At 43.2% G+C, this 23,623-nt stretch overlaps 1 protein-coding gene across 1 annotated transcript in view; it reads left to right on the plus strand.

Annotated features, from left to right (window-relative positions):
* Positions 1-23,623, plus strand: part of LOC143173543 (protein ELYS-like) — a 44,036-nt gene that overhangs the window by 17,348 nt on the left and 3,065 nt on the right. The window contains exons 2-18 of the mRNA XM_076363788.1: positions 3,915-4,041; positions 5,272-5,525; positions 7,673-7,853; positions 8,629-8,836; positions 10,080-10,196; positions 11,186-11,270; positions 14,647-14,797; positions 15,820-15,952; positions 16,040-16,221; positions 16,693-16,754; positions 17,691-17,819; positions 19,886-19,976; positions 20,063-20,152; positions 20,316-20,456; positions 21,241-21,345; positions 22,118-22,211; positions 23,408-23,531. Of these exons, the coding sequence (XP_076219903.1) occupies positions 3,921-4,041; positions 5,272-5,525; positions 7,673-7,853; positions 8,629-8,836; positions 10,080-10,196; positions 11,186-11,270; positions 14,647-14,797; positions 15,820-15,952; positions 16,040-16,221; positions 16,693-16,754; positions 17,691-17,819; positions 19,886-19,976; positions 20,063-20,152; positions 20,316-20,456; positions 21,241-21,345; positions 22,118-22,211; positions 23,408-23,531 (2,268 nt within the window). The 5' untranslated portion in view covers positions 3,915-3,920. The remainder of the gene's footprint in view (positions 1-3,914; positions 4,042-5,271; positions 5,526-7,672; positions 7,854-8,628; positions 8,837-10,079; positions 10,197-11,185; positions 11,271-14,646; positions 14,798-15,819; positions 15,953-16,039; positions 16,222-16,692; positions 16,755-17,690; positions 17,820-19,885; positions 19,977-20,062; positions 20,153-20,315; positions 20,457-21,240; positions 21,346-22,117; positions 22,212-23,407; positions 23,532-23,623) is intronic.

Consider the following 23,623-nt stretch of genomic DNA (forward strand, 5'->3'; position numbering starts at 1 on the left):
GTGAAATCATACCTTCAGCTGCGACTGACCACATTTCTAGCTTTTCCTTCAGTGAGCCTATGACACTGTTGGCCTTTGAAACTGATTTTCGTGTACTACCGTCATGGCTGTACGTGATTCTGCTTGAATGTGTAATTTCTCAATTTTTTTTTTTTCCCTGGAGCTTTTTAATCCAAAAGTCAATCATCAGTCTACGAGCGGTGGCATGTTCCTTTCTTTGGAAATGGTTCACGATGTTTGGAAGTCATAAGCACCTAGGGTAAAGAAGAATGGTCATTTTGGCAAGTTGTACACAGACCACTTTGGTATAGGATACAGCTGGGAGGTTGGATTCTGGTTTACCCCTCAACATGGAGTAAGCCTGTGGCGTTTTAGACTAATCTGATGTCTAAGAGACAGGAATAGGAATGTGGTTGCAGTCATTGTTTTCAAAGAGAGCAGAAAAGCCGTTAGTGTTGGATAGATCTCTTAAAGGAGAGGCTTCATGCCTTTAACCTATCGCCATCTAACTATTTTCCCACTGTTTTGATTTCCCACTCATCCTTGGTTTAACTTAGCAGAATGATGCAAGTCAGACATCCTAAGAACCAGATTGCTATATGTATATCTCTATTGTTCATAATTTGTCATGGATTTTACCTTCCCGGCTCCCTATTGCCAAGCCAGGTGTCCAGAGAAAAAATGTTTAAAACGCCCGTTGGCTTACTAGCTTTGGAAGCCTGGGCGTGCCTGATGCTCCAGCTTTTATACTTTCACACGCTTTTATATGCAGTTAATAACTGCAGCATGATTAAATGTAAAGTGACGTGAATGGTCCAGGTGTTGGAGTGTTACTTATTTGATGGTTCTTAGCGGTGGTATTGGACTGATAAGCACATTTGACGTGCACTGTAGACGGGACTACGCTGTGTCAAGGTGCGAGCTGTGTTCAGGAGTAAACCAGAATCCGCCAGAGAAGAATTCTTTCTGCTTTGGTGGGGAGTTTGGGGTGGTGAGTGGTTTGGTTTTAAACTCAAATCTCCCCAGTAGAGTGTCTTAAAATTTGATTTCCAATTTGGCCACACAAAGTTCTGTGCTAATGGCCTGTTGAGGTAGGCAGTGGCAAAGGCAGGGTGACTCGGGGTGACTCCTGGGGAGCATGCGGATGAGAAGTTTCCGGGAATGCTATGACCTGCCCTACGGGAAGATACTTGTTCACTCTTTTTCTTAAAACTCTCTTGCTTCTACTGTAATATATTACAGTAGCACTCATGAAGTACTTACCACACAGACTTGTTTTTCAGACATCTCCGTGCTTATTTACAAAAAAGGTTCATTTGTTTTTAATTCACTGCAATCATAGGTGCTCCTTTTGGAATTTTGTGCTGTTGCCTAAAATTCCTTCATGTACGTTGTCATAGTCAGTGTTCTCCCTTAAAGCCGGACTGACGAACCGAATATTTGAAAGTAGGCTACTTTGGCGGGGGCAGGGAGGGGGCGTTAATTGTTCAATGCTTTCATTGACGATCTGGATGATGGGGCAGAGTGTACCCGCAGCAAGCTGGCTGATGATAGGAAACCGGGAAGAGTGGCGGTACACCAGTGGGTCGTGCTGCCATCCAGAGGGGCTTCGGCAGGCTGGAGAAACGGGCTGACGGGAGCCTCGTGCAGTTCAACAAGGGGAAGTGCAAAGTCCTGCACCTGGGGAAGAACAAGCCCATGCACCAGTATATGCCGGGGGCTGCCCAGCTGGAAAGCAGCTTGGCAGAAAAGCCCCTGGGCGTCCTGGTGGACACCAAGTTGACCGTGAGGCAGCAACGTGCCCTTGCGGCAAAGGCGGCTGACGGTATCCCGGGCTGCCTGAGGAGGAGCGTTGCCAGCAGGTGGAGGGAGGTGACCCTTCCTCCCGTCAGCACTGGTGAGGCCACACCTGAAGTGCTGTGTCCAGGCCTGGGCTCCCCAGTCTCACAAGAGAGAGATGGAGGTCCTGGAGAGGGCCCAGCGAAGGGCTACAAAGATGGTTAGAGGGGACTGGAGCATCTCTCCTGTGATGAAAGGCTGGGAGAGCTGGGACTATTCAGCCTGGAGAAGAGGAGGCTCAGGGCGGATCTCATCAATGCATCTAAATACCCGAAGGGAGGGGGTAAAGAAGACGGAGCCAAGTACTTTCCAGGGGTGCCCAGTGACAGGACCAGAGGCAATGGGCACAAGCGGAAACATTTAAAAGACGCTCTTCACCAACCCGATAGATCTGTATTAGTATTTGGTACTAAGGGTTACTCGTAAAACATATTCATTGAAGCATTCCAACTAAGCTAAGCCAGCATGCTGGTCAAATTGTGGGGCTTTTTACTCTCTGGAGCCCCTAGAGGCAGTGCAAAAGTTCGTCCCGCTGTCGCTTTGAAATGATGACAAGTACCAAAAAGCAAACCCAGCAAAACTACTGCAAAGAAGTTGTCCCGCTTGGAACTTGACCTGTGCCAGCTGTGGCTGCTGGCAGTGGTCAGGCTGGCCGGCTGCAGCCGCGTCCTGCAATACTGGCTTTGCCATCGGCAACAGTTTTTTCCAAATGTTGACTTGTGCTTAGCGCGGACCCTGACTTACTCTTCCTGCGTTTCACGCGCTCGTTGTTTCCATGCTGGCAGAAGTTACTGAACAGAGTCTCAAATGGAGTGCTTGTGACTTGAAGTACAGCAGATCCCAATGCCAATTCCAATTAGTGCACGCTGGAAGAAACAATCATAAAACTTTCTTTGCAGGAGAACATGTATGGTACAGTTAATGCAGTAGGCTTTGTGTGCACATTGAAGTGGCTGGCTGTACTGGTTTGTAGCACAGGGTAAGGGTTCTGTTTGATGCCTGAGCTGGTCGGCATGCCTAACACCCAGGAACAGCGAACTACGTCTACTATCTTCCTTTTGAGGCTTCATGACGAAAGCGGTGCTGTTTGAACAAGATAACTAAATCTGTCTTGTCTTCCAGAGGCTTTTTCAATAACCCACAGAACTTGCAAAACACTGCTACTTAAAGTGGTTTGTATTTCCATGCGTATGGAATATCTCTTATTTAGCCACCTCTTTAGTCTTGCAAATCACTTCAGCTTTTAAGTTTTTCCACAAAAAGCATCTCTCTTGACATGCTGAAAGGTGACCTCTTTGTGGAGCACCTACAGAAGTGTGGAAACTGGCTGAAAGGCCTAGAAATTTTTGCAGAAGACTGCAGAGATGTGATAAGGACAGGCAATAGGAAGGAAAGGACTGGAGTAAGGAATAGGAGGGTTTAAGTATAGAAGAAAATCAGTGTTTTAAAGTGCTTGTGTGGTGTTTACGTCATAAGTGTGTGGAAAACTACTCTCTGCTTGATGAGCTGTGAAAGTCTGTATCGCTTGTAACGTGAACATCTCAAGAGTACATTTTCTGGAAGAATTTGAGAATGCAGGTAGTTAAGAACTCGGTATTCCTTAATGTGCAAAATAAACACGCAAAAAGCGGACAAGACGTAAATGATGCGTGAAATCTGCTAGAAGACAATTGACAATAAATAATGAAGTATAAAATCAAGGGAAAGCACAAATGGAGACTTATACCTGTTGCCGAGAAGCTTTTTAAAATACGGTTTTTCTCAGATCGCCTCTTACTAACCTATGTGAGTCGACTTGAACCCAGTCTATTGGGGTTATTTTCCCCTGTTATTTGTCTTGTCGATACCTCTGCATCACTTCTTGTTGGTGATCTCATAGGCATCAGAAAAGCCAAGGATTCTCCTTTTGCTCTGCTGTGAGATCAAAAACCGTCCTGAGTGCCACTTTTTTAAGGAAAAGAGCTACAGGAGATGGATAGGAGATTATTCACTGCAGACTGATGGAACGTCTGTCAATCTCAGAAATAGTTGTGGCTGGCAGGAGTCTATTTTTGCATTTGTTTCCTTATTTACAGTGAAGAATGCGAGACCTAACGGCGCAGGTAACGAGCAGTCTGCTGCGGTTTCCAGAGGGGACTATTCAGGCACTTGGGGAAGATGAGATAAGCCTCGACTCTGTGCTGCGCGGGAAGTTTTCTGGAGGTGAGCATTTTCCTTTAACTTCGGTCTTGGTATGAAGTTGTTATTGCCCGGAGGTTACCTGAAGCATAGGGTCATAGTATCAGCTGTGTCCGGGTGGTGCTGTTAAGATGCATCAGGTATCGAGAGAACAAAAAGGATGTTTTAACTATTAAAAATGCTAAAATTAAAACGTTAGTAGAGTTAAACTTTGACATTACAACCACCCGCACCAATCTTGTGCTATGAAAATAGTTTACTTAAACATGCTGAGTCAGTGAGCCCTCCTCAATTTCTAAAGAAACAAAAGGCAGTTTTCAAAAAGGTAAAAGCGTTGCTTTGGGCCCTATTTATTTGCACCAGCTCAAGCTCTGTGACCGTCATGCCATCGCACGCAGGAATAGTTCTTCTACAGTGTTACAGAGGCAACCCCCCCTGGTTTTTCCTTTTGAGTCTGACTAAAAACAGAAGGAAGAGGATAGCACTGTTAAGCGCTGCAGCCATATTTCCAAAGTATTTGACAGGATGCAGATGAGTACCCAGTGAGAGTTGCTGAAGGTGGCTAAGCAGGTTAGGGAGTTGACTTTCTGGGTGACCTGAAAGTAGAGCTGGGTGCCTACCGGGATGTCTAGGCTTCTGTTGAGACCAGGTAGAGTCTCTCTGCCTGACTGTAAGGGCAGTGATCGAGTTAATACTTCCTTTGAGTTTGAAGTAGGTCAGTGGAACAAAATGTGTTAATTTCTTTCTGTAATCAGCACGTGTAAGAGTTTAAATTTACTAACACAGTGCCCATTTTAAGATAATTTCCTGTTGAAGTCCAAATCCCTGCCCAAAGTCGGCATGTGTCAAGTAAAATTAATACACTAGAAATGAATTGGCTTAGATTGGTTATATCTGAAGTATGCTTTGAAATATGCTTGTATTCCCGTAGGGATTGAGAGGATTTCCAGCAAAACCAAGCTGAAAACGGTATAAAGAGTATAGATCAAGGTATTGTAATCTTTATCCCAAACCACCACAGTTCTTCAGTGCAGGAATGACAAGTAGAGATGCAAAGTAATAAGGTTGTTAATTTTAAGATGTATTGCTTGAGGATTTCAATGGGTGATTTTAAATAATGGACCAGAATTAGGTAAGTCGGTCTTCCTCTGTTAGGTACTTTTATTGAAGGGAAGGGGCGGTGACTGTGATTTTTTCAGTTGTTTCCATCTTCTGTTGGAAATTTGCTTTAGTCAGCTTTCTTTTCTCTTACAGGGAGAAATGGCCTAGCATGGCTGGCGCGTGGTCCTCAACTCGAGGTAGTGAACTCTGTGACAGGAGAGCGGCGCTCTGCATATCGTTTCAGTGGAGTAAATGAACAGCCTCCCACTGTTCGTGTGGTAAAGGAGTTTTCCTGGCAGAAGAGAACTGGACTGCTGGTTGGGTTGGAAGAAGCAGAGGGAAGTGTTCTCTGTCTGTACGACCTTGGAATATCAAGAGTGGCTAAAGCAGTTGTTCTTCCAGGAAGGGTACGTCCTTTTTAATTGGAGAAACGAAGCCTTTATGTTGTTAGGCGCTGCATAATCCTGTTTCGGGAAAAGCTTTGGAGCGTCTCTTTGTAGGAGGTATTTTTTCTATGTTGCACTAACATACTGCCACTTCAGAGGATCCAGTCAAGAGAGCCTTGATGTAAAATCTCGGCCTTAACGGCACCATTGTCTTTTGAGCTTACTGATCGTAAAAGAAGTTTTCTGGTTTTGTGGTAGAGCACGTAGTTACCTAATTCTCCACTTCCACAAAAAGGCATTGAAAGATACCTTTTTTGGGCCAGAGTGAAAAGAAGAAGACCCCACTCTTTAAAGAGCCTGTAACATACTTTTCCTAAACGGTTAATTTCTGTCAGAAATACCATCTTTCTTTAAAATATCTCAAACCTCCGTAGCTGAGCTGTGCGTGACTTAGACACATTCCCATGAATCTCAGGCTAGCAAGCAGGTGACTTGAGAGCAGAACACATTTTTCTGTTGAGTTCGGGTAGGAAAAAAGAGCCTTTAGAGAGTTATCCGACAGACTGTTGAAAGATCGACTTTCAGTCTGCAGTCCTTGAATCTCTGCTTATTGACGACTGTGTTTGTGTAGGTGGGATACACTGGTGTGACGTTACTAATTTTTTCTGTCTTCTATAACCCGTAAACTCCAATGATGTAATGTCCCCTAGTCTCATTATCTTCATGTAAACAAGAACCAGCGTAAGTTAATAGAACATCAAGATTCACTCCATCTTTATCCTCTCAGCATCGGCAACAAATAAATACTTACTTATTACTCAGCTTTCCCTAACGTGATTTGGTTTGACTTGCTAGCATACAGGTGGAGTTTTGTTTGTTTGTAATGCTACAGTGCGGTTACCAGTAGTAAGCATTTGTACGGTGGTAATTTCTGAAGATAGGAGCCGGGTTGGTGCTCCTCTGTGTTAGTTTGCCTATCATCTGGGTAAATCTGGGCGTTTCAGACGGAGAGGCAAGCTGTGTGCTGACATAAGCCTATAATCAGTAAGTAAATTGTGGCTGTGAAAAATGACATAGCTTTGTTAGGTTTTCTTTCTTAAATCTAAGTAAGCTGGGAATAGGAAAAGGAAAGGTTAAGAAGGATCACGTCACATATTGGATCTGTGTCTGCAGCAGTGATTTGGAATAGAACGTGGTTATAACTATCACTTGTGTTGGGGAGTTTGTCTACACCACAAAAAGATGGTTCAGGAGAAAATATGAAGAAGCCTTGGGGGTGGGGGGGGGAAGTTGGCTGTTGTGTGGTAAAGGTTATGAATATTGGAATAAAGCCAAAGCTTACCTGAATTTCTGCTCTTCTGCCCTGAATGCTCTTGATTCCAAGCACGTTTGGTCTGTTGCTTTCATTTTGCTTCCTATCTTTTTCCTATTAGATTAGTTAGATCAGCATAGACAGGACACAGGTTGTTTTAGGCTGGCTTTTTAAATTTTTGTTCACATTCATAAAAGTGCTGGTGCGCATTTAAAACCTTTTTTACTTTCTCTGGTGGTTATTTTTCTTCTAAATGAGGACGAGTGTAAATTTCACTAGGGCAGCGTGTCCCTTCAACACTTTCTGAAAATGTTTCGTCCCCGTGGAAGGGGTGTGTCTACCGTGCGACTTGGCCGCTGTCCCGCCTGACTTACCGCCACCACGCATCCTAATACCTGTTTGGCAAAGAAGGCATAGACTGCATCACAGTGCTGGTGGGCTGTGAGCAGTGGGAGAACTAGATGTAGTTTTGTCTTTCTTAAACTTAAGTCCCTTAAATATGGTAAAGTTTCTGGCATATAACTGGTTTTCTAAGTTTCTTAGAGCTAATTGTTTCTAGGTAGGAAATGGAAATTGGTAAGCTGTAATACTAGAATGCACCATTGAAGTTGAAGTTAGTTCAGTTAAATAACTGTAGGAAATCTAGTAAATGGAAGGCAGTAACAGATTTTTGTGCAGGGCTTCCCTCCCGCCCCCGCCCCCGCCTCGATACAATTGGGAACAATGCTTTGTTTTTATGTCTTATGATCCTGTATGTACTTTCTTGTTTCCGATGTGCTAATTCTGGCTCCACTCTTGAGTGATTTCTCTTTGGCTTGTCAAGCAGCTTAAACAGTAACTTGTAGTTTTCCTGTAGGTAACTGCTATAGAACCCATAACTAATCACGGAGGACCCAGTGTGAGCACTCAGCACCTACATCAGAGTCTGCGATGGCTCTTTGGAGTGGCAGCAGTGGCTACAGATGTTGGTCACCTACTTCTGGTTGACCTTTGTTTGGATGATTTAGCTTGCAGTCAGAATGAAACAGAAGCATCGGGTAAGCCTGCAGTTTTTCAACTTGAATTTAGAAGTAAGAAAACTTGTGCCTTGTAAATAAACAATATGCCCCCCACCTTGAAGATACGAGTGTGCAGACATTTATGACCCCTGATTGCAGGTGGCAGTTTGACACCTTACAGTCCTGAACTGACTAAAAATGGGAGTGGCTTAATACTCCTTCTAATGCTGGAAATGCCCCCCTGCCACCAAGATCCCTGTGTCACTCTGATTCTTGCCAGTGAGGTGTGGGAATTTTACCGTCTGAGTCCGTGCAGCTGCCTGATAGGAAGTTGTGTCAGAGGTGCCCTATTTCTTGGGAATGTTCTTCTGCTTCTGTTAATTGGCTCGGGGCAAATTTTAGTCTTGTTTTTTGAAATAAATCCGACTTACCAAAAGTCATGCATTCGGGTGAATGAGATCTCTAATTTGTGTATTCAGCTTGCATACGCTGTTTTGGCCATTACAACAGTGGCTTCAGGAGCTGATGCCACTTCAGAGAGCTTCGTCATGAGGCCCAAAGTCCTGACTTACAGAGTCCAAGAAGAATTTGCCTGTGAAGGTTACACTTTTACCTGGTTTTGAAAGACGAGTGAGAATACCTGTCCAGTCGGAGAGTTCTTATGGTCTTTGAATACATACAAAATGGAGATAGGAAAAAAAGTGCTGCATAAGTGGGTATTCTGCCTGGGACGGTAGAATTAGATTATGTCACGTTTAAAATGCAACCTAAATGGCATAACACGTTCATTTATTGCGTGGTTTTGTGTGTGTAGGCCTAGAAGTTGTCACCAGAATTCCTGCTGAAGTTCCACAAAGAAGAGAAACGGTGACCAGAGAAGGGAGACATCTCTGTTTTCAATTACAAAATCCTTCAGGAACAGCGATATCAACCCTGTGCTACATAAGCAGAAGCAATCAGCTCGTTGTGGGTTTTTCGGACGGCTACCTGTCACTATGGGATATGAAAACTTTGGAGAGGGAGTAAGTAGGCCTTTACACTTGGCCATGCCTGGAGGTGCCGGCGTCTCAATTTTTTGCCTAAGGAAGCATGTTAATGTCAAGAGAACTTTTTCAGGGACTGGAATTTTGAGTATAATCTTGGAATGTTTAGAAATCCTCTTGTGGAACAACTATTAAGTCACACATGGATTAAGTGGACCGCCTTCTCCCCAGTGGACTAGGACTGTTTTCCTTAGTGTGCCTGTGGATTGAGGAATTGTGGAAAGCATGCTGCTTTGGGTTGTGTCAAGCAGCGAGGATGTGACAGAGCTGATTTGTATGAGACCGTTTGTTCTACCCGTGGTATTCAGTGAAAGCAGGCAATGTGCGTATTTCGATGAAACCGGTTTTAAAAACTATTTTTCAGGACCAGTTCCTGCAATTAGGGCATACATTGGAAGGCTTAAGTATGCCAATAACGTGATTTTGGTGACAATATTCTCTAAAGTGTCCAGGATGAAACTAGTGAGACATGAAAAATCAATAGCTGATGTGTGCCGGAAAATATATTCTTTCCTACGTTTCAGGCAACGATGCATGTGAATGAAAGTTTGCTTGGGACACTTGGAGATGAGCACAAGGGACATGTGAATTTATAAGCAGCAGAAAAACTAAGAGACGATTTTAAATCTGCCAAAGAGCAATCTCACTTGAAATATTTGACCAAATTGAGATAGGGATTCACTTGAGCAAATCTGCAGTGACTCTCCAGAAACTATTGGATGCATAAAGAGAGAGTGGAGCAGTAATTAGGTGGCAAGAATAGATTGTGAAGGTACAAATAAGGTTCAGAAGTCTGGAAGAAAAATGCTTTACATAGTCCAAGTAAAGCAACGAGAAACTACTTCTGTTTGGCGCTGGTTTAACTTTGTGCACAGAAGATATGCTGCATTTTAAGTTCGATATTGGAGTAGGCTACAACAGTTTGGACAATCTTTTGCCTGGCAGCTGAAGTGATCGTTTATGTTTCTCCTCCTCCTCCTCCGGCAGAGGAGGGCATAAGCCCAGGTTATTGCATTTGACGGTCAGTAATTTCCTCACCTCTTGACTGTTGCGTAAGAAGTAGTCGCTTCCTTGACTCACTTGTTTGAGATGCAAGTATGACCTTCTGTACTTTGAGGATAAGCATGTAAGGTGCTCTTTTCTCAGAAGATGCTTCTACCCGTCTACAAACAGTTAGGGCCAGTAGGCTCACCTTTTTTCTTTTTCTTTTTTAAACCCGTAGGCACCACTCTCAGCTTGAAGGAGGACGGGTTCCTGTCTATGCTGTTACTTTTCAAGAGCCTGAGAATGATCCTCGCAATTGTTGCTACTTGTGGGCTGTCCAGTCTACGCAAGAAAGGTGAATAAAAACTTCGTATAAGCCACTGAATTCTTCTTTTTTACATATACTTGTTCCCATACAGTTAATACATGTGTATTTGTTTTGTTTATTTAGCTGTGCAGGAGATTCTCTCGGGTACGGAAGGTGTTAAGCCTACGATGCCGTTTTTTACAGGATTTAACAGACGTGAAGAGGGACCTCCTAGTTCCTACCTTCTGACAGAAGGCAAAGCAACAGTGGCTGTAGTTTTGTGCTTGCCTTCTTAAATGACTTCTTGTTTCTTGATGACTGCTTCACGATTTGTTTGCTGTTCGTACCATGGTATTAAAATACCATTAAAAGTAGTTGAGGCTGCAGATCTAGACACACTAGACGTGCCAATGTGACAGCCTGCCAACCTGCCCCTAAAGGAGGGAGGTGAGGGTATTGCCGATTACCTTGTGCCAACTTTAGCAGTCTTTGGAGCCTTCATGAGCCAGTTCAGCTCACGTGGCAGAGCACGATCGCTGTTCAGCAGAAAAGTCAATGGTTTCCTGCTGGGCTAATGAATCACATGAGCGTGTGGAAGGGTGCAGCGTATGCAAGAGAGGGACTGGGACTTTGGTGGTAAGGGAAGGGGAGAAAGATCTCCCTCCTTCAGCATCAGCAAGCTATTTCATCAGCTCAGCTGTTCACAGCGTGGCAATCTTTTTAGGTTTGACCTTAAAGCAGCTTTGATCGAGAACTCTTCACTGTGCAGAGCTCTTTCCAACAAGGTTTAGTCCATACAACATCTAAAAGCTTTCAAACTGTATGGTTAGCATTTGCCCCTGAAGCTGTTAGTGTCAAAATTTCCTCCTCTATGTTTTAGCGTCCAAATGTGACCGACTGCCATGTTTTGGGAAGTGCTGTTTTTCTTTTCAGCAAGGGCATGCTATTAGGAAAACTTCAGTCTCGATCTAATAAAATGGTAATGAGGACTATAAAGCAGCTTTGTAATCAAATGTCATAATTTATACCTTTTTCAGTGAAGGTGATGTTGTGAGTTTACATCTGTTGCAGTTAGCATTTGGTGACAGAAAACGCTTGGCATCAGGACAAGTCATGTACGAGGTAAGACGTGCATGTGTGTGGAAGGATGAAACTAGTACTAAATTTTCTCGAAGTGAGTATCAGTTAAGCTGGCAGGGGTAATATTTACCATCAAAATTCACAGATGAATGAAAAGGAAGTAATCTCTTGCTGAGTCTTCTTGGGCATGGCCTTTGTCCATAGGTTTTGAAAACAAGTCGTACAATTTCATACTGCAGTGTTGAGTGTTCCAACTGGATTCACCTGCAAAGAGCCCAACTGAATTCAATTCCTGAAGAGGAAGCAGCTTTTACAAATAAAATTATTCTTCATTTAAACACCAAATTAATGGCACGTAGGAAGAGAAGACGGGGCTATCCTCTTTTAAAGTTACTTGTAGCTACAGCCTTAGCAGCGGCAAAGACCGTACCTTGTACTGTGTGCTTCTTTGGAAAAAACCCCATTGGTCTATAGCCGTTTCTCTCGTGGCTGCTTTGTTCTGTCTCAACACTTTAATGTTAAAGTGTGGGACCTTTTACTATGCAGCAATTCTTGGTCATCTTATTTTCCTGAGTAAGACGTGACGAGTGTCAGCTTCCACCTCAGAAGGCTGAAATGTTTAAAAGCAGCTTCTAAACATGCGTCTCCTAGAAATTCCCGTTGCCACTCTTTTAAAAAAGCACACAAAGTGATTAAATACTGTTGTTGTTGTTGTTGTGTTTGTGACCTGAGAAAGCTGTGGTGTAGTTAATGTGAGGCTTTTAACCCTCTACAGACTATGCAACCAGTAATGCATTCACAGGCTTATAAGAGGTGTCAGGCACCAGTCTCTGGATGTGAGATATTTCACTCCCCTGCTGTTTCTGCTTCCCTGTGATGAGTGTTGTGGAAGACTGAAACAGGAACCAATCTTACGAGGTAGTTGAAGAGAGAACTAAACAGCTGGACCCTCTGGGGCAAAAAGACGGGCTCTTCAGCTCGCTTCCGGATGAGCCACTTACACATGTAGCTTCATACCAAGACCTGATAACAGCTACTGCCAAAAACCCCCAAAACTAACTCCCAGCCCCCCCAAACCCCCAAAAGGTGCATTAGGACAGGATCTGTGCTCCACAGCGGACACTTTTGGTCTCAGAATACTTGCTTGTAGTCACAGATTGCTTAGTACTACGTGGCTGTCTGCCTGCATGACTGGCTGAGTCAAGTTTCTTGTCTGTCTTCCGTGGCAGAAAATTTAAGAGGTGTTCCCAATTGCCAGGCCAAGTCTGAGTAAACAAGGAGGACTACTGTTGACCCTCGTTCATTGAATAGAGTTCATGGGAGCTTGAAAGACTTTTCTACTACAGCAGTGCTTTACTTTCCAGGAATCAGACTTGAGGCTATGAAGCAGCGCATCTTTGACTTTGTGTCGTGGTAAAAGGTCACAAATAGGACTTTTGGAACATGTGGCACTGTCTTTTTGTAAATGAGCCTCAAACTTCTGTCTCCATTGCCTTCAAGGCTGGTTTAAGTCTGTGCTCAAGAAATCAACCTAAGGGTGTGTTTAAGTTGTGCTTTCAAAGATCTTTTTTATACCACCTCGGCAGCTGCTAAATCTCGTGCATCCAGTCATGGTCACGGAGCACATCTTTACCTTTGTCCTACACAATGCTTGCGGATGGACAGAGCGTACAGCCCCTACTTTCGTATCAGAGTCTGACCGGTGCACCTCATTTGCGAAGTGTCTTCGTATTTTACTGGTCAATAAAGTCGTTACTGAACATCTTCCATACAGTGGGGTTCCTTAACTGAGATTTGCTTGCCCCAGCGTGGAAAATGTGAACTATACTGGTTTGCTTTAGAAGCTGTCTTAGGCAGGACTTGTTTGATATTATTTCCCCCTTCCCCTCCGCCCCAACTCTGGGGGGGGCTGGCTCCCCCCCAACATTTCTATGTGAATAAAAGTTGAAATTTCTAGCAGTGAAAATTCACCTCTAACAGGTTTATGGAGTTTTAGTACTTCATCTGATGAAGCGGTCTTTCGAATGGTGGACTTGTTCAGGACAACTTTTATTAAAATTGGCTTTAGTGATTATTCCTTCTACAATAAAAATGAGGTTCTTTGCTTGGGCTTCATGCTAGTTTTTCAAAGAGGCGGTTTAGATTTTTCTTATCTACTCTGCACGTCTCTGTTATGTCCAAAGGTACTTGATAAAATAGAATGAACTGTGCATGCTTCAGAGTAAAATTTAACATTTTTCTTTTTAGTCATGTCAGATTTTTTTTTTTTTTTTTTTTTAAAGCCAGTCTCGGTATTTATAGGTAGCATTTCCTAGAACGGTTGAGAGAAAGCTTGTCTCTTCTCAGATTAGGTGAATTGGAGGTATCACATCAAATCATATGAGAATGCGTTGTGTCGTGCCAGTTCATTTTAGAGCTCTGAAAGTTTAGGAAACTTGGGTCGAATGTGGTACGATGGATTTTTGGTTGGTTTTTGTTTGGTGGTGTTTTTTTGTTGGTTTTTGATTTTGTTTGGTGGTTTGCTTGTTGGGTTTTTTTAATTGTAGAGCTGCTATTTGTCCACAATACACACAATTCATGTGTTGCATTGTAGACAGTTTGAATGTATGCTGTATTTGGAAAGACAGTATTTCAGTTAATGCTTACTTAGAAAATGGTGGTATTGGAGGTTCAACACAACCCTGCTGGAGTTTGTATATATCTCAAAGTAGTTTGCTGACTCAGTAGTAATTTGTGATCCTAAACGCGTTGCCCATGTGCATCCCACGTCCCCTCTGTGTTCTGCTTTTGCTGTTGGCTGTGCTTGGTGGAGGAGCTGAGGGATATTTCACCCATTAGTCTCTGGCAAGATTAGAGGAGGAGCTGGTAAGAGCTTACGCGGTTTGAAAGAAGATCGTTAACCAGGAAGAAGTTCTCATAGCTACTAGAGAGAGATGCATTTTCGCTCTAGTGGTGTGCCTACGGATAATAATACCTCTCGACAGAGCTTTAGCTGCTGTAATGCCATGACTTCTCTAACTTCATCAGTTCTGTAATCAAGACACGGAGCAAAGAGCTTTGCGTGCTTATGTGTTACGCTATTTCAGATATCTCTTTGTAGACATATGTTTAGGTTTGTAAAGGAACCTTGATGTTGCAAGGAATTCTGCAAAACATGTTTAGAACTGAATAACGTTAGGGAAATGCTAGATTTTGAAAATGTGCAAAGCCTTTACAGCCAAACTTGCCCGTTACGATTTGACACTTAGTTCTCTTGCACGTCAGATGTCGTTTCTATTGGCCATCAGAAATAAGCTCATGGGAAATACACGCTGTACTGTGCATATTCTACTAGAGGTATACGTTCTTTCATGTTTCGGTATAACGTATGTTTTTAGCCCCAAATGACCTTTTCTCTCTCCTTTTATTTTTTCTGCAGGGTTTGGAATACTGTGATGAAAGGTACAGTTTAGATCTCACGGGTGGAGTCTTTCCCTTGAGAGGGCAGACCAGCAATGCCAAATTACTCAGCTGCCAGACTGTAGAAAAATTTCGCAACCACGTTGACAGAGAGGATAGCGTTAATGAAGGTTTGTTCTGATGTCCGTGTTTGGCTATTCTAAAAGAAACGGTTTTAGAATCCAAGCAATGGAGAAAAGGAGGCTGAGGGGAGACCTTGTCGCTCTCTACAACTACCCGAAAGGAGGTTGTGGCGAGGTGGGTGTCAGTCCCTTCTCCCAGGTAACAAGCAATAGGACGAGAGGAAATGGCCTCAAGTTGCGCCAGGGGAGGTTTAGATTGGACATGAGGAAAAAATTCTTTACTGAAAGAGTGGTTAAACATTGGAACAGGCTGCCCAGGGAAGTGGTGGAGTCACCACCCCTGGAGGTATTTCAAAGACGTGGAGACGTGGCGCTTAGGGACATGGTTTAGTGGTGGACTTGGCAGCGTTAGGTTTACGGTTGGGCTTGATGATCTTAAGGGTCTTTTCCAACCTGAATCGTTGTATAGTTCTATGATCTGCCTGTCCAGTTTGTCCTCTCTAAACCTAATAGGTTCCTGCACCTATTAGGAGTACACGAGTTCTTAAAGCAGCAGCTTTCCTTGTCCATATACACAGTTAAAACTCTTACGACGTCTTTCCTTACCTTGCAATAAGTCAACATACATCTCTGGGTTTACAAATTCAGTTATGCTCTGACCATATCTTTGAGCCTGCTGCAGCGAGAACTTTCATAGCCTTTTGTTTTGACTGCGTTATTCACCTTCCCTCTCTGGCCTTAACGTATGTCTGATGTTAGAAGGAAGACACTTGCATGATCATTCTAGGCTATTTCTGTTTATTGTCTTTGATTTAGTCCTGAAGTGGCAACTTCCACCTCTTTTGTGATGCCATCCTCTATCAACCGTGTGTCAAAATCTAATAAAAACGCCTTTGGATTTTCTCCACTTGTGTCATGTTTCTGAGGAGAGTGCCTTCTAAAAACTTGTGAAAAGTGCTGTGTTTCATGAGTGATGGAACAGAATTAAGTCAAAACAGAAAGCGGTGTTTTAAAACTATCAGGTGTATCGTCTTTTCTACAAATAAGAAACCATGTCTTGTCTTTTACAGTAGTGTCTCCTGAGACCAGCGTATCAATCTTCAGTTGGCAAGTGAATACACATGGTCAGGGAAGACCATCTACTTATTTGGGTGTATTTGACATTAATCGCTGGTACCATGCTCAAATGCCAGATTCGCTAAGGTAGATTTTTGTTAAGTTGTTTTCAATATCCCTACAAACAATTCGTTTGAAAGTGGGCGTTCAGCTTATGCGCTTGTTTTCTTTAAGGCCAGAAGAATTCCTTCACGATTGCCCCTATTTCGCATTGTGGTCGCTGGATACCGTGGTAAGCGTGACTTCTCCAAACCTCATTTTGGATATTCTGGTATGTGAGCGGAGTCTAAGCCGGGGAGTTCCTCCTTCTTATCCACCACCTGAGCAGTTTTTTCATCCAAGCACCTATAATTTTGGTAGGTATTTCACCGCTTTTAATAGCGATAAGCTTAAACGGAGGTCAAATGCCATTTATTGGTTCTCTTGTTCGTTGTTTGTCACTCAAAACCCAAACCAAGCCAAAACACCCCAACCCCCCACAAACCCAACTCTGATGACGTTGTACTAAGAAAGCATTTAGTGTTGTGAAACATATCTGACGGTCTGCTGCGTTTTGGGTTTGGGTGCTTTTGTAACGTAGCCTGTGAAGTGGCGATGGTTATAAAATGAAACGACTTTGAACTGAAGCTGAAAGCACAGCACCTCGGCAGCGCTAGAGAGAAAATTCCTACACGCAGTAATTTTTTTTAACAAGTTTGTAAGTGATGTGATGAAGAAAATGGGTACTCAGTTATATCTTTCCCGATACGGCTATTTCGAAAATGTGAACTGGTCATAACATAACTGTGAGAGTACGGAGTGCTGTCAAACGTTCGTTGTTTCTGCAGATGGTACGTGCTTGCTGAACTCCGGAGTCGTTCGCATGACTTGCACCGGCTTCCAGAAGGAGGTGATCTTTTACTGTGTCTTTATTGAGACTGTCAAGAGATGTACCTCTTCTAAGTTTTCTGTGGCACTGCTTTCGGTGTCAGAGACCGTTTTACGCTCATCCTGCCCATCCGCACGCATAATTGCAATCGTATCCTGCCAGTTTTATGCAAACGGTCATGTTTCAGGTCCACTCTCGGGACTGTAAAACTACCATTGTCTCCTGTTGAAGCACGATCAGGGATTGAATGTCTAGAAAGGAGTAGAACGTTGCTGTAGGGCAAGAACAAAAATGTTGTGGAAGTCGGGGAAAGCTGTTACTGCTTTATTACCCATCAGTCGAACTGCCTGCATAGTCCCGAGTTTTAGGGTTTTGACCCCTGATTAACTTGAAAAAGGAGGACAGAGTGGAGAAAATGAGAAATTACTTAACTGTTTAAGAAGAAATGAATTTGTTTTTTCTCCCAAACTTGGCCAAATTGTAACTTCCGAGCCACTGCACGGATTGTAACAAATAATTTTGAAGTAAGTTTCAGCTCGCCAAATATTTCCAACATAAACCAGCTTCTGCACAAAGAAGCACAGAAAGGGTCTTCCAAAGTGTGATTTGAAGTTGTGTGTTAGTTCTAGCTTGTAGAGAATGTATTTTGCGTCAGTGTTCAGGGAAAGAGAAAGGCCTGTGTCGTGACAGAGCAGCTCGAAAATACTTAAGCATTGCAAGGGCTGCTATTGTGTTTTACAGGATTTGGTTTAGAAACTGTAACTGTTAGTTTGGCTGCCGTCTTTAAGACTCTCCCTAGTAACGCTTGCTCAGATTGCCAACCTAAAGCACATTATTGATGCAAGCTTCCTGACAGTTTAAGTGAACGTTTGTATTAGTTCTCTTAGTGGTTATCCAGAACCTTAGCGACTGCCTAATAATGCTGTCTTAACCTGTAGTTTTTGATTGGTGTTTCAGACCTTGAATTTTTTAAAGAAATCTGGTCCTTCGATAAGCGAAGCCATTCATGACAGCTACAATAGGTGTCTTGTAGCTGGCTTGCTGTCTCCAAGGCTAGTTGATGCCCAGCCATCCAGTTTGAGCCAGGTGAGTGCGTATCAGGGAATCAAGGGGGAAATACATCCCTCTTGTCTGACGGGGCTGTAGAGGCTACAGGACATGATGATCTGATTTTCCTGTTATTTGCAAGCTGCACTGAAATGCAGGGCTTGACTTTAGTTAGCAGAAGTAGTAGTAGTCTTCGATCCAAACTACTGAGGTTGACTGGGAACAGTCTTTAGAGACCCCTCTCTTCATTCTGTGCCCCAGATACGCACAAGGACGCGTGCAGTCAGTGCTGGTCATGCGCAGCAGAAAGCACCCTTCCCTCAGAACAACCTTCATCCCCGTCAGCTTCTCAAAGCACGAGGTTCAGTGCAGTAGCTGACGAAGGGGGTGTCTCGCTCGGATGCGAGCTATTGCAGACATCAGCTTGCTGCACGATACGTGACCATTTGCTTCCAAGGAAGTGGGCTGTGGTAAACAATTACTGTGGTCAGCTCTACCTGAGACTTTCATCACCGCTTCCGCTCATTTTCCCTTCATCAGTAGGCGCTTCTGCATCCTCTCAAAGCAGATCTTCACCTCTGTAGCCTTTGCCTTGTGCTACAGTAGCCCAATTTACTCCTCTTAGAGTGCCCTCTTGTTGCTGCAACACCTTAATCACCTTTATCTCATGACACCCACTACCTTCTACCTGCTTTATCCCACCATAGTGACTTCACCCGCCTCTTTCGTAGGTTTCCCATTTGCAGTGCACCAACCTCTCTCTCTCATGCAAAGAGTTTCGTGAGAGATGGAGCGTCTTCACCCAGGCAGGATCTAAGCTAAGGGATCAGCTAGCTAGTCATCCCACAGTGGAGCAGTTAGTGGGGAGGGGAGAGCAGTCTTCCCACTGCCCTCATCTTCCTGTCTACTGGATTCTTCACCGGATTTGTGGAAGCGTGTTAGGGCAAGTAACGCTTCTGCACAGTGCGGTAGCTAAAGTAAATTTCTTGGCAAGTTGGCCTAGCCCATAGACTGTTTATTTTGCAAGCCTGATGTAGACTCTTGCATTCAGATTAGATGTTCTGGCGTCAACTCCAGTTTGGAAATAACTTGGGAAATCAAGAAGTTTTTCTAATAACCTTTGCTGAACTGGGACTATCTCGTTCAGAGACTTGTTAGGCATTTGAGCAGGGATTTCGTTTGCATGTCAGTAAGACAAATTTCAGGGTTCGGGTCAAGAAGCTTGCTTTGGAGTTTTGTTTGCCACCGTAAGTAGCATTTGGTGTGTTTCCTTGTCTGCAACCACTTTTCAGACAAAGGTGGAACTATCACATGTGTATTCCAATGTGTAGAAATGGCTTTGACTGGAATGATTTTACCTAGAAGGGAAAGATACTTTTGAATGTGTTTAAAAAAACCAAACAAGCAAACAAGCAAGCAAGTAAAATTTTATGAAGGATCGTTTCACCTGAAAGAAGTATCAGAACACCAGCTGAAATAAGCTGCTACTTAACATCGCATGTCTGTGCACACCTGTGCATTATCCTTCTAAAGGATTACCGCTACGCTGTAATACAGTGTTGGAACGGCCTAAAATGTAAACCTATTAGACTTTAAATGTCTCACTTCTTTCCTGTCATTTTAGAAAACTGTAACTTAACGTTTTGGGCGTCAGAACTGCTTGACGCCTTCATAGTCTAGAAAGCTGCTTGCCCTTAGCTTCACTGTTTCCACGCAAAGAGTGTATTTGGTCTGTCCCCTTCATGCATTCCTGATGGCAAACTTCACGCACAAAACGCGTAGTGGGTCTAGCAGAGGATGTTACCGACAACAGTTAGTTGGAACTCAGTAAACTGAGACTACAATGCAGAGGCATGCAAATAAAGGTTAGAATCAGCCTTCAGTAAGTTGAACTGGCAGAGGAAAAGTTTAATGTGTTCCTCAGACCAAGCAGCAGTCCAGCCCGTGGCTAGAATTAAGAAAAAGAATGTGGAATTAGTTGCATGTGTACTCACTGCCTTTGTGACGTCTGAATGAGTATACGGTTAGAAGCAAACACGTCCTGTTGATGGTTCAGGTATTGACAGCATGTGAGATGCTCATTTTAGTTTGTCTGTTACGTTTAGGAGGAGCAGTTAGAAGCGGTATTGTCAGCTGCTGTCCAGGCAGGTTCTTTAGAACTTCTGACTGGATGCATTAAGCATTGGACATCTGAAGGTAATGCTTCTTATGTTGTTTTGATGTTACGTATTTTTTGGTTTGAAATTGTTGATTCAGTTCTTTTTTGTTCTCTTTTTTTAAAGAGCAGCCAAGTTCTGCTGCTAATTTACGGTTTGTTCTTGAGTGGACGTGGAACAAAGTGATCTATACAAAAGACGAACTGGACCAAACATGTGAGTCCTAGTGTAGTCATTCTGCAAACATAAAACCATTCTTTCTAACTGAGCTTGTTCAGTAATCTGCTGGTATAGGATATTGCACGCGGTTCTTTAAGTGTACTTTGAAACTCTGAAATTGCTCTGCCGGCTAACGCTTTAATATTTGTTCTTTAAAAAGGTGTTCCGCTGTTTGATGGCTCTTGCAACTTCATTGACCCACAGACATTACAGTCTCTTCAGCACTGCCAGTTGCTCCTGAGCAACCTTAGCACAGTCTTAAACTGTTTTCTAACGGAAGCACAGGAGCTTACTGAAAAAGGTGTGTAAGAGTATTACTAAGCCTTTGGCACGTTTTATTAAGGTTTGGAATTATGCTTGGGTTGCAGTTGTGGAAGCATGAGCTTTTGTTGTTTTTGATGGTTGGAAGACAGCCAAAGCCAAATTTAGCTGGGAGAAGGGGCTTAAATCTGAGAAGCTGGGAGGACCACTTAACATGCCCTGAGTTCAGGGAAACAGTTTGTTGTGGAGTTCATGCAAGTGGCTAGGGGAGGCTACATTCAGCAAGAAGCGATGTAAGCAACTGGGTCGACATTACAGCAACTGAATGTGCTAATGCCGAAAAGTATTCTCTTTAATTCTTAGCTAGCAATTTGTAATTGCATGCAAGTCTGGTATTGCAAATGACTGAAACGTATGAAGGAAGCAGAAATGAGTAACTTGTAAGTTACTTGGGTTTCTGTAGCTTTTTATATTATAAACTGTCCTTGGCATGTTGAGAAAAAAGAGGCGTATCCCTTTGCTGTAGTACAAATCTCTGCTACGTGAAAACCAGAGGTCTTGTTCGTGAGTGCATTTATTAGTTCAGGCTTTATTTTTGTTACTCTAACCTTTAGTGAATGTGCTTCTTTGTAGGGGTTGCTTTTTGTTTTGGTGGCGATTGTGTGGGGTTTTTCTTCAAAGGAGGAAGTGACAGAGAGTGAAAACTGCAAAGGCAAAGATTTCTACCGTGTTATTTTTATACTTTCTGTTCAGTATGATGAAGGGAGTTTTGTAAAAATGGGAGGAATTGCATCACAAGAATCATCTTCTATGCCTTTTTTCAGGTTTTGCAGACTTGACAAACAAGCAGGTGGTAACTAGCCTCATTTCTTTGTATGCACAAGTGGTCACCTGGTTCTGTCGATCCAGCCTCCTTCCAGAGGGTTTAGGTAAGCATAAACTGTAACACGTTTGTAACGAGGAGACTCTCCAGGAAGTGATTCCTACGAACACATGCTTAGCCATGCTTTGGTAAATGTTTTGTCCGTAACACGTCGTGTCGGTCCAGCGACAGCGTGTGCTGACGTTCCGTTGGTGAAACGGAGATTTTACAGGTTTTTCAGGTACCTAGTGTAGCGTAATGCAAGCGGTTTCTTTCCGGGATGTGTTTTGGAAATAGCAACAAGCCTCTGTTGCTATTCAAGGAGTTGCTTGTGTCCACAGCTTGAAATACTTGGGATTTGAAACAAATAACTGTGGAACAACCAATACTGGAGTGCTTGTTTTTACAGTAAAAGCATTACCTGCATGTTTTGAACTTTGTCTTTATTGCTTGAGGGAAATCTACACCTCGGAAATACTTCTTTCCTTGGATGGATTATAAATTCTGTTGCCAGCCTTAACTGTCTTACAAATGCTCACGTGACACGTTGAAAAAACCATTCCCTCGGAGAACTGTTTTTTCTTATAGTGAACTCCAGCTTACACCACATGTTCTGAATGCGGCGTCAACTGTAAACTTGAAATGGCACTTGAGACAGGAAGGAATTGAGTCTCGTGTCTTACGTCTCCTTTAGCAAAGGCAGAAACAGGACTGGCTGCTTTCAGAGTTGGAGGCTTCTTGATGCTTAGCTTGTACGATCGTCTGTCTTTTTAGTCAAAAATTTTAGATTAAAAATGTGATATTGCTTCTTTAACTTGCTTTTACTTTATTGCCTGTAGATGACGAGACGCGTTTGTCTAGACCTTTCTACAATTATCCTCTGATTCAGAGCTACTATACTGGTCATCGGCAGAAACTTGAGCGTTTATCGAGGTAGGACTTACTGGAAAACTCTAGAACGCTTCCACTGCCAATTCGGAAGTGGAAGTGAATGGCTTTTGTATCGACGGTTGTATTTGCCACGCTTAATGCCTTTGCCGGCAATACTCTTGACTGCGGTGATGCGTGTGTTCTGTTGAACGCAGAGCTTACTCTCCTGTGTTAAAATGTTTACACACACCTCTGCTTAGTACCATCTGCTGGTATCATCAGTTTTTTGTGGCGTACTTAACTCATTGGCTAATCTGTATAATTTGTTACTCCTGAAGAAGATCGTGTGATTAGGAGAGGCTCAGTCATCTCCAGCTCAGCAAAGCACGGCGTTCACAGAACAGTTGTTCTGGGCACAGAAGAAAGCGTGTTGTGGAAAAAAATCCTCTCTCTTCTTGACTAGTAATGGATGGTAAAAATTGTATTGGCCTAAATCCCCTACTCACAAGTACCTTTGTGTGATTTAATAAGATAGTCAGAGTTACACGTCGTTGGCACACCTAGCACTCTACTGGCTATTGGCTAGAAGTCGCTTCCTACTGTAAACTCTCTTTCCTGGACTAGCTTGCTGGCATATAGGTGATATGCCTTGGATTAGATGATAATAGATTTTTCTTTGGCAGTTGTACTGAGAGCTAAATAAAGACCTAAACAAGCTTAGGCTATGGCACTGTGAACAAGATGCTGCCAGGTGAGTTAAGGTGGAAGCTGCAGTGGATTAGGTATTGACTTGAAAGTTCCTCTGACTTAGCTTACGTCGCAAGTAACTTACCTACAGGCTCATGTGTTCCTTAGAAGCATACAGCCTCTAGCGTGCTTTTTCTGCTTTTTATCGGCGGGAAAGTAAAGGGTAGCGTCGCAGTCGGCAGAAGACTGTGAAGGGCTTTTGAAGAGCGTAATTCTTAAAAGTTCAGCCATCCGTAATTGTAGTTCTATTTTGAACTCCTTTAATAGCTGAATGTCTCCTAACGGTCGTTGAATCATGGAATCATAGAATAGTTTGGGTTGGAAGGGACCTCTGTCTTCCATCTGACTCAGAAATTTTTTCCATGTGCATTTCGAGTCGTAATCACGCCTTTGTATGTTTGTTCCTTTCTTTGACTGGCTTATTTTTTGTTTTGACTGGAGGAAATTTGTTACACGGAGAGGCTGGAATTAGTGTTTTACTCTGTCCAAACCCTTGCTACCTTTTGTTCCAGAGGAAAATGGGATTCTGACTGCTTGATGATTGATGGAATGGTTTCCCAGTTAGGAGACCAAGTTGGGAAGTTGTGGCGGAGAGATGAAGGAGGAACTGGGAAATATCCACCTGCTACTTTACATGTGAGTGTGGTGTTCACTGAAAACAACAACAACAACAACAACAACAACGCCCCCCCCCCCAACCCCACCCAAGAGCCAGTGATTTATGCAAG

The sequence above is a fragment of the Aptenodytes patagonicus genome, unplaced genomic scaffold, assembly GCF_965638725.1.
Source record: "Aptenodytes patagonicus unplaced genomic scaffold, bAptPat1.pri.cur scaffold_116, whole genome shotgun sequence".
In the NCBI taxonomy this organism is placed as follows: Eukaryota; Metazoa; Chordata; class Aves; order Sphenisciformes; family Spheniscidae; genus Aptenodytes; species Aptenodytes patagonicus.